At 47.4% G+C, this 10,434-nt stretch overlaps 1 protein-coding gene across 2 annotated transcripts; it reads left to right on the forward strand.

The window, feature by feature from the left end:
* The first annotated feature begins 3,906 nt into the window (after positions 1-3,906).
* CARTPT (CART prepropeptide) lies at positions 3,907-7,596 on the forward strand. 2 transcript variants are annotated; one of them, XM_054003357.1, is made up of 3 exons: positions 3,907-5,193; positions 7,027-7,110; positions 7,488-7,596. In XM_054003357.1, the coding sequence occupies exons 1-3, from the start codon at positions 5,086-5,088 to the stop codon at positions 7,593-7,595; spliced, it is 300 nt and encodes a 99-aa protein (XP_053859332.1). In that variant the 5' UTR covers positions 3,907-5,085; the 3' UTR covers position 7,596. The 2 variants fall into 2 exon arrangements, with proteins under 2 accessions (XP_053859332.1, XP_053859331.1); XM_054003356.1 differs by lacking the exon at positions 3,907-5,193 and adding an exon at positions 6,787-6,946.
* The last annotated feature ends 2,838 nt before the right edge of the window (positions 7,597-10,434 follow it).

Consider the following 10,434-nt stretch of genomic DNA (forward strand, 5'->3'; position numbering starts at 1 on the left):
TGAAATCAGCAGGTTGCTGAAAGCATGTTGAGGACAGGGACTGCCTGCAAAGGTGTTTAAACATCTTGGCATGTGATCCTTCCGGTAATTTTGGTTTCACAAAGACAGTGTTCTCTCCACAAGGATCAATGATTTGCTCAGAGCAGAAGCCTGAAATCCACTGACTTAGGGAGTTCTGCGATGCTGGAGTGCTTTCTGATTATTCTAATTTATTTAGGGTAGCTTGCTGGAGTGAAGTTTTTCAAGAACTCAGTGTGTGTTATTTAATTTGTTCTCTTCAGAAACATTGCCCCTTGAAGAAACTACATACTGTTCTATCTGGGAACAGTATTTCATTTTATCTAGCTTTTCTCTACAGGTCCCTGGATAGCCATTGCCAGAAATATCCTTAACTGAGAGTCAAGTCCAAGAAGAGCCAGTGTCCATGAATAGAGGTCCTATCCTGTGCTGGCCTGTGGGGAGAGGAAAGACTGCTAAGAGGAGTGATCATCGGGGTAAGGTGCTAGCTGTAACCTCCCTCGGCTTGTGTGGAAAGGAGTTCTCCTTGGATCCAGGAGGAGGATGGAAGGTTTGCTATGTACCAGCTTTTCCAGTTGGGTCTCAGACAGATGCAAAAGAGAAAATTAAATAATTCCTAGGAATGGGAATCTTCAGTGTAGGATACAGACAATGTAGACAACCTAGTATATGTTGAACTGTGTGTTCTCTGGCACACTTGCCAAAAATTGCACTAAAAGAGCAATTTTCCCTTCCTTTTTAATGAGATTAAATATATCCAAAGCCTGGTGTGTTCTGCACCACTAGAGAGATACTTCTGTAGGTCTGCATTCTCATGCTTACTCTTAGTATATTAAATTAATATTTAACAAAGAATAATAGTTTAAAATACTCCTAACTAGGCACAGAGCTGTGCTTGTGTGCCACTTGCCTCACTACACACATTTGTGAACATGTCTAGCACAGACCCCAGATTTCTTGATCCTGAAAGTAAAGTGAAATTATTTATGGTTAGTAGGCTTCTGAAATGCATTTAAAAATACCCTACTTTTAAATACATATTTATAAAATCTGTGTATACATACATATATAAGCAAGGAGAAAAAGAGTTCCAGACCCTGAAATGCTGTTAGTAGCTTTCAGTACGAAGAATGCACTGTATTTTCTCCTACTCCAGTTGAATAATCAGTTCAGGCACTTGACTTTCTGTTCTTAATTCGCTTAGGTCGCTTTTTGCCTGTCACTTCCAAAACCATGAGGACTACTGCCTATTTCTGCTAAGAAATCTGATATCTTCTGAATAATGTTTTTATTTTAAATTTATTATTTCAATTACACTGGTAATTAAATCATGCCACGTTGGAGACAGTAACATAATCCTGGGATACAGGTGATAGAAGCAGGTATGTTTGGAAAGATGCTTCTGAGAATGGTAATTCCCTGTTGCTTGTTACATCTGAAAATACAGTTCTTTACACTCGTCAAAATTTCTTCCTCTGAATATGTGTGCAAGCAAAGTCAAAACACATGTCTGTTTAAATAGGAGTGTTCTGTCTTAATAATACTTAGCTTTGGAAACATGTTAAACAAATGAAATTAATCATCACAGGCTTAGCATCCTATCAGCATGATCTGGTAAGCAGTCGCTACTGAGCAGGATCTTCAGTCCAGAACAGCAGTTCAGAGAGCCACTAGTGGTTATCAATCCTCCACTACACAGGTATTTTGGAAACACTTTTGCATGTTATTGTGCTGCATTCTGTATGGGGCACTGAGTGCACGCAGTGCTCCTCGTGTGTGATGGTGTTCTGATTACTGAGATGGTCTCTTGCTGCTTGGAGGTTTGCTGAAAAACATTGTTTTCTGTGGAGTCAGCAGGAGCAAGGAGTTGGACACCGTGCTTGTACTACATTTCATGATGTTGGTAGATCTATTCATGCTGTCTCAAAAGAATCACCCAGAGCTCTCACATTTTTTCAGGAGTCTCGTACTTTTGCAATAGCAGCTGCTTTTTAGGTTTAACATGGATGCCATTAAAACAATAATTTTCAGTTTTCATTGGCACTGTGCTACCAGTAGGATCTCTTTTGGAGTGAAAAGAAATTTTAAATAAACCTAGATTAAAGGTAGCTGCCACTGTAAGGGCATAATGTTCATGATGGCAGAGGCAATGTAAAACCTGTGGGTGACTATATCAAGACTTCTCCTACTTGACTCTGGTACATGTAACCTCTTCACTGTGGTATTGAAGCAGCTCACAACTGTTGCATCCTGGAGTTCGGGTTTAGATTAGGGTTTTTAATTTATGTTAAAATAAGTCCAATTGTAATCCCGCGCACCCCCCGTGTCGTTTCCCGCCCCCGTGGTTTCTGGCCCCACGCTGCCTGCTGCCGGATCTTCCCCCTCTGCCGCTCCTGTAACCACCCTGCCGTCCGGCCCCGGGAAACCCCGTGCCTGCCACCCCAAGCCACACGATCCTGCTCAGCCCGCGGCTCGGTGCCCGCCCCTGCGGGGCTCTCTGGTTGGTCGCTGTTGTGGCGTCACCACCACGACAGCTGCCCCTATTGGCCAGCAGGCCATGGATCCTCTCGCCCCGCCCCTTCATAAAATCCTACCCCGCCGGCACCCAGGCGCCATTTTCTCCCATGCGAGTGCCGGGAGCGGTCACGTCTTTCCATCGAACCGCGCCATGTGACCAATAAACCGTCCCTGCCAAGCACGGAGTAAATGGACAAATTCCTTACTTCTTTGCCGGATCCCTAGCGCACGGTAACAGCGGCTGGCCAGCCCACGCGCCCGAGACACGGAGCCGTGTCCGGGAACCCGCGGCAGCAAACCCCGGCAGCACGTGGAAGCTACACCACAGCTGGGCTCTGAAGAGCTGCGTGCAGCTGGGGAGAGCAAAAGCTGACGCCGCACACAACCACTAATCTGTTTCCTTACTGGAAAGGGTGGTAGTTGGGATAACACTGATTTTTCAAATGGAGATTGAGGAACAAGGGAAATAGCTGTGCTCTATCAAGAGCACAAACTGTGGTGGACCAGAACATCATACCAAGTGCTCTAGACTTCTGGGGACCTTTGCTTCTATCTAGTCTTGCCTTGGGCATAGCTGTTCTGAGCTATGTGCCTCCCTCCAGCCCCTGAGAAGAGGGGAGGCCACGAGATTACCTAGTTCTGTTTCTCCTTGATAGTTAGAGATGGTCTCTTTAAGAGGTTAACACTTAACAGCAAGGAGTTTAAGAGAGTGATACTGTGACCTTGAGGGTGTTTTCAAACACCGCTACAGAAGGAAATGGGAAACCATGAATTAGGTGGGCTCAGCTTCATGTCCCTAGAGATTGTTGTTGTAACCAAAGATTTCCTTCTCAAATTAATAATAAATAACTACCTCTGGGCTGAGGTAGTGAATTCAGGATGGATCATAAAAATGTACCCATTGCCATTTTCCTTTTTATTTTCACGACAGCTAGGAAGGTGCTGGGAACCTGGGAGCTACAATTTGGTCTTCAGTCAAAATTGGTGGCAATTTTTTCAACAAATATCAAGATAGAGCCTCTGGAACACAATCATTACAAGCCTGCTTCCAGGGCTGAAATGAGATGTGGATAGTGCACAGCCTCTGCAACAGCTCTGGCTGTAGAAATGAGAAGCCACTAGGGACTGGTTCCCACCACTCTTCCACCCGTGTGGGGTTAGTTTATTGGGGCGTTTCTAGCCTCACTGTTTGTGTGGTCATTGGTATATGTACTGTTGTTCTGAGAACCCATCTTTTATTTAAATGGCTTTTTTCCAATCTCTTACTCATCAAGATGAATTGCTGTCTCCTGCTGAAATAGATGTCTTTCAAGTATGCCTCTGGACTCCTATTACTTCAAGTGTGGCAGAACTCTGATTTATCTTAGATTTTCCTCACTGTTCAAGGCTTCAGTAAAAAAAAAGTCTTGATTCAGAAAACCAATTATGGTATATTATTTTTTAAACTGTGGTTTATAAATTAAGGCAATTTAACAAGGCTGTTATAAAAACCTGCTGCTTTTCTGCAAAGCTTTAAAGCATCCACTTAAAGCCAGATGTCCATTTTCATGTCTGATTCAGTAGAGCACTTGTTCAAATGTTTGACACTAATCTTTACAGTCTAGTAGTTCTAAAATCCATCCAACTCTATGTCTATGCCAAACCAAAACTAGAACACACATAAATGTCTCAGAACTGTTCACCAGCATCAACATAAACTTCCATTATTTTCCCACTTTTAGAAGTACACTTAATTAATTGATAATGATGGAAGAGTGTGATTATGAAAAGGATGTATGATTTTCAAAATTATCCATTTGATGTATAGATGCCAATGCACATTGGTAGTGTTATGTTTGTACCTTATGTGCAATAACATTTGCATGGAGAAAGTAAGCTTTGAGAAACTTGAAACTAGTTGTACTTAGGTACAACAGAGCTGCTCATTCCCATGGTCTGATCGCATTTTATGTGGATTTTTTATCCCTTAGTGCTGGAGACAAAGTGTACAAAAAATGGCTGAATGGGGAACAAGGGACAGTGATGTCTGCAGAGACAGTGTGATACAGACAGTAACAGGCACAGAAACTTGTACAGTTCTGTGGGTACCTGTCTGTAGGCAGACAGATAAAATTACTTTTGGAAACTGAAATTTGTAATTGCCTCCACATTCCACAATAATTTTACTGGAGTAGCTAAAATTAAATTCAGCTTTTTACTGGAAGTGCAAGTTGGAAAGAAAATAGTGATGTTTTCTGAGCATCTCTGGTGTGTTCAACACTACATGAGTAATCCTCATACTATAAAATATAGTTTGAATTTTTGGTCAGGCTTCGCAGATGCTGCTTTTAAAGTTGAATAGGCCATATATCTGCTTCTCTGTATGAACTGTTGCATTTTTAATAGCTTGGGTTATTTCTCTGTTCTAAGAAACTTCATGTTGGCACACCTATCATTTTCAGTATTACATGTAGTTGTGGTTTTCCTCCAGCCGGGAACAAAGCCTGGACTTTGCTATGAGTGATTTACCACCAGCCTGACATCTGAAATCTTAACCTTCCCTGTGGCTAAATGAAACTGGAGGATCCACACAGACAGACAGAGGATCTCTGCTCTGACCAGCAATTACAAATGAGACCTTTGCTGGATGTGATGATCAATTGGAGTGTGTGGGAGGAGGTAAGAGCAAGAGGTGAACACACAGCGCTGGAGGCAAGCAATGTGATGGAGAGATCAGAACCTCAAACAAAATGCTGCTGTTGAAAATTACTTGTTGAACCACACTCCTTTTGTTCCCTTGAAAAAATGCCTGTCTGCTTGGTCAAATACATGCCTGGACCTGTTTAATTTTTCTTTAAACAACTTTGTGTGTGTGCTCACACTGTATTCCTTTTTCAAGCTGTTCCTAGCTCCCCTTCCTAGCTTCCCTACAAATGACCAGCTGTTAAGAGTTTGTTAACAAGCTGGGAGAGTTTTGTTAAGGTTTTCCAGTTTCCTCCTTCTCCAAATGATCCTCCCTTCACCAAAGGAGACGCAGCCCAGTTCCTGCTGCTGTTGACTTGCAGGCAGGAACACATCCCCATAGCCACTTCAGAGCTGTGAGCTTGAAGTGAAACCTCCTTAGAGGTAGACCCAGCTTGTTGCCTTCTTGTCCCAGCAACCAGATGGCCAAATGTCTCATGCCAGCAAACTGCTGCTCAGCGACCCTGTTTTACCCCAGCCTTGGCCCAGAGGAGGCTGGAGAAAGGCTCAGCACTGTCCTTCATCTTGCATGCTCTTCTTGGCATGCCACTGCTTTTCTTAATGGGAAGAGCTGCCCCTGCCACTACCATATCCATGAGGCCTGGGCAGGTTTATCCTGCCAAGGGTCTTTTTAGTGAGGATATTCATGGACACGAGGCCACTGGGCTTGCAGAACCAAACATCAGTGGGAAGGTCTGAATGACATGTGTTCACTGATGCTAGGTCTCCTTTTGGTGACTGCACTTTTTCTCTCCCAAAATGGAGGTGGCCTCATTCTGCACACAGGGTGTATAATGCTCCCCAAGAATCTGCTCAGTGGTATGATATTTGACCTCAAGCACCATTCACAGTTCTGACTGATGTATTAGCAGTTACTTTTATCCTGAGCTTATTGATACTACTTCTTACCTTGTTCTCGGTGGCCCTGAGCCCCCCCCCACACTCTTGGTTTCCACCTGTCCTTATTAAAGCATTCAAATCCTCATCAGCTTGTCTCTCATCATCACTATCTATCACACCCCCATGCCCCCCATGCTCCTTTAGGCTAATCCTCCCACATGGCTCTTCTTTCCTTCTAGCACATTGTGTTTTTCCTTAGCCCACGGGGTACTTACCCTCCCTCGTGTCAGATCCCTGTGTTGACTTCCAAGCCTAGTCTCCCTAGTCTGCAACCCCAACTTCCACTTTCATCTGTGTGTCCAATGTCCACCCTCTCCCTCAACCATTCCAGCTCCCAAGGGCGAGGGTATAGTTTCCCTCTCTGCTCACAGCCCTCGACTGTGGACGAGCACAGGGAGTGCGGGCAGGGTGCGGCTGGGCAGGCCGCCTTCCCCTCGGCCGCCCTCAGAGATGGATCCGCTGTTTGGCCCGAGGGCCAGGGACGGCCAGCGCTTTGGGGCGCCGACTGGGGCTGTCGGGAGGTGGGGGCGCGGAGCCCAGCCGTGCCGTGCCGACACTCGGGGCGCGGTGGTGGTGGGCGCTGACGCACGGTGGGGCGGGCACGGCGCTATAAAGGCGGCGGCGGCGGCGGCGGGGCGGCAGCACCATGGAGAGCAGCCGGGCACTGGCGCTGTGCGCCGTGGCGGCCGCACTGCTGCTGAGCGCCCGCGGACACGAATCGACCCCGCCGCGCCGCGTGCGCGACCTGGGACCGCCCGGTGGCGGAGGCGCCTCCCGGGAGAAGGAGCTGGTGCGGCGGAGGCCGGGGCCGGGCGGGGGGCGCCGCCGGGGCGGGCGCGGTCTGACGGCGGCTCTGTGGTCTCTCGGCAGATCGAGGCGCTGCAGGAGGTGCTGGAGAAGCTCAAGAGCAAGAGGGGACCGCAGTACGAGAAGAAGTTCGGGCAGGTGCCCATGGTGGGTGTCTCGGCGGGACGGGTCGGGACAGCACCGGGAAGGGAATAAAAAGGAAGGGGAAGGGAGCAGAACGAGGCGGGACGGGACGGAATGGTAAACGGATGGGACGGGACGGGACGGGACGGGACGGGACGGGACGGGACGGGACGGGACGGGAAGGGAAGGGAAGGGAAGGGAAGGGAAGGGAAGGGAAGGGAAGGGAAGGGAAGGGAAGGGAAGGGAAGGGAAGGGAAGGGAAGGGAAGGGAAGGGACTGGTCTAGACGGGACGGGACGACACAGGAGAAAATGGGACTAGGCTAGACGGCACGGGACGCGACGGGACAGGACTGGGCGGCCGCTGGTGGCGGTCCCACTCACCGCCGGTCGCTGCCCGCAGTGCGACGCCGGGGAGCAGTGCGCCGTGAGGAAGGGGGCTCGCATCGGGAAGCTCTGCGACTGCCCCCGGGGGACGTCGTGCAATTCCTTCCTCCTCAAGTGCCTGTAAGCAGAGGCGTCCCAGGACAAGCGGCCGGGAGCGCAGGCACTGACGTCTGGCCGCCCCGACGTGCCGGCGACTTCCCGCAGCTCCTCCGCCCGAGAAACGCAGCGAGAAGCCCCCGAATCGCCCGTGTAACGCCGTCCGTGACATTCGACATCCGTGGAGCTGTTTTCTTTCTCTCCCCTGCCCCACCCCGTCCTCTCCCTCCCCTTCTTCCCCGCTTGTTTTTGTCCGTCCAGGAAAATCCCGGGCTGTGCCTTGGGAGTAGAGGTGCCGGTCCGGGGAGCTGGAGTGCCGTCCCAGTGCAGACCCGAGTAGTGCCAAGCCTTGCCGGGAAGCCATACTGGCCCCGTGCCGTGCCCCGGGCTGTTCGGCTCCTTCCTCGGGCGGAAAACATCCAGCCACTGTCGGCTGGAGGAGCCGGGGCCAAGGGACTCCCCTGGGGTAGCGGGGCCAGACTTCCCTTTGAGGGTAGCGGGGCCAGGCGGGAGGCAGGTGTGTGCAAAGCACCCTGTCCCTCTCTCTTGCCTCCCCGCTGAGAGGACCCAGTTCGGCACACCCCAGAGCAAGCAGCCTGCAGCCCTCGGTGGGGTTCACCCACACCGCTGGCCTCAGGCCAAATCCAGCTGAGCTCACCTTGTGCTGTAGAAAATTCGGCGGGAGACACTGATGGTGTGCAGGGGGTCCGGCACTAGCCTGGCTGGGGTGGGGCTGGTGGGAAATCGGTTGCTTTACTAGGGTCAACCACGGAGAGAAAGCTGTCTGGATTTGTTGCAAACTACCTGGGGATATCCTACTCATGTTTCTACAATGAACTGATGTATATAAATATGTCTGTCCTCCACAGGTACACTGTGTATTTCAGCAAACTCATAATGTGTTTTAATCCTTTGTCTCTATTAATAAAGTCAGTGTTCTGATGACAGTATTTTGGGTGTTTTAATTCATGCATCGGAATCCTGAGCACTCAAAGAGAGAGGCTAAGGGTATCTCCAAAACTACTGCAAGTGTTAGTGTGTGCTTTAGCCAGGCTATCAGCTAGGTCAGGATAGGACTAGAAACCAAGGTTCATGTGTTCTGGTGCTGCTCAGCTGACATCTGCTCCCTCCCCACAGGCACCCAGAGGGACTGTGACAAATACAGATGTTTAGCACCTCAGGTTTTTCTTTGGAAGAGAACAGGGTGTATCTCAGCTGCAGAGACTTGTCTGGGGAGCCAGTATATGGGGGGTAAACTACCATGAGCTGGATCACAGTGTTACTGTGTGTTTGATTCCTGTAAATGATGGATGCCTGAAGGAACTTCTTGCCTCTCCTTTGTCACAATTCCTCTGTGGGTGTCTTTTTGAGAACCAGCTCTTAATTCTATCAGCATGGAGATTAGGGGCTGCATGGGCCAAGAGACACAGGGGAAAGATATACAAGGGAATTTCATATTTCATGCTGAAGAGAGCACAAATTTAGGTGAGAAGCCCAGAGTTTTGTGAGAAAAAGGCTTCTGTAAGGCATTTGCTTTACTTCTGAACAGTAAGAGCACATAAGCAATTCTGACTGAAACAGGTACAGAGAAGCTGACTTCAAAGAGACCCACCACTGCTCATTTTGCTATCAGTATTACTACTATTATTATTGCTGGTATTATAGTTGCTGGGGTTTATTGGTTTTATTAATTATTATTTTTCAGGACTGGAATGAACTCTTCTTAGCCTGAAGAAGGACAAAATAAAGGGTAGCTGAAAGCAGTCAGAGTGGTAAGGCTGTTTTAGCAGGTGGGGCCACAAGACAGGTATGCCATTCGTGGGCAAGGGAATACTGGCCTGGGAGACTGTGTATGTGGGGGAGTCAGGAGGGGAGTGTTAAATTAAAGCAGGAGCCATGGCGCACTTGGTGGGAACACTGTTCAAGGAGGACTTGACAAAGAGAAATGGGTATGTAATGAGCTGGGCTAGAGCAGTCAGGAGTTGCAGCCAGCTCTGCCTGCCACTTTTGTGACTGTGGGTGAGTAATGCCTCTGTGTTGATAGTGCATTTGCAGGGCTGGGGCCAAATGTCAGATTTTGTAAACTTGTAACTGGTTGTGGATGTTTTTTATGGTATTTCCCAGAGATATTGTAGAAATCCTTAATTTCTCAAGGAATAATGAAATAATTTTTGTAGCATGTCTGTTTGGTTCCCATACAAACAATAATAAGGACTTAAATTTCAGTATTTTTTATACTTTGGCTGTTTGATGGTTCTGTCAGTATTTATTGTGTTACAGAGCACAGCTTGTGAGTATCCATACAACTATATCCTTCAAATCTAGGTTTTTACTTATAGTAGCTAACAGACAGAATGGTGTTTTTGTGTGTATATGGGTATTTATATCTTATATTTTAAATCCAGAATGTAAACTAAGCCACCCAGCTTCACTCCTTGGCACGAGTTTCTGGCTGCATTTAATTTTCCCATACCGGATAATTTTCCTATGCTTCCCTCATCTGAAATATCCCCTTTTGCTGCCTTATATGGTACAATGTTATTACTTCAGGATCATTCAGAGGTGAAACTGGATTATTAAGGGCTTTATTAATCAATGGCTGTGTCCGGCCCCAAGTACCACAATAATCTCAATGAATTGCTTGTGACTCTACATGTAGCATTTACTGGAGGTGTCTTTACACAGAATGGGACTGAAAAATGAAATGTTGGACTAAAATATACAAAGAACTATTCAGCTTATGTGTTGATTTTATAGTTCTTGTTTTGCCAGATTATATTGCTCGAAATTATAAATGTGGTTTACATAAAATCAAAATCATAAATCTAAAACCTAACTTAAGGAATAAGGATTTTGGGATTACTTTC

Source organism: Vidua macroura, chromosome Z, assembly GCF_024509145.1.
Source record: "Vidua macroura isolate BioBank_ID:100142 chromosome Z, ASM2450914v1, whole genome shotgun sequence".
Taxonomy (NCBI): Eukaryota; Metazoa; Chordata; class Aves; order Passeriformes; family Viduidae; genus Vidua; species Vidua macroura.

Bases quoted from the DNA above. Each gene is read 5' to 3' on its own strand.
- CARTPT (XM_054003356.1), top strand. From the start codon at position 6,803: ATGGAGAGCAGCCGGGCACTGGCGCTGTGCGCCGTGGCGGCCGCACTG. The intron at 6,947-7,026 runs GTGCGGCGGAGG...GTCTCTCGGCAG, and splicing joins CCTCCCGGGAGAAGGAGCTG to ATCGAGGCGCTGCAGGAGGT. The intron at 7,111-7,487 runs GTGGGTGTCTCG...CGCTGCCCGCAG, and splicing joins AGTTCGGGCAGGTGCCCATG to TGCGACGCCGGGGAGCAGTG.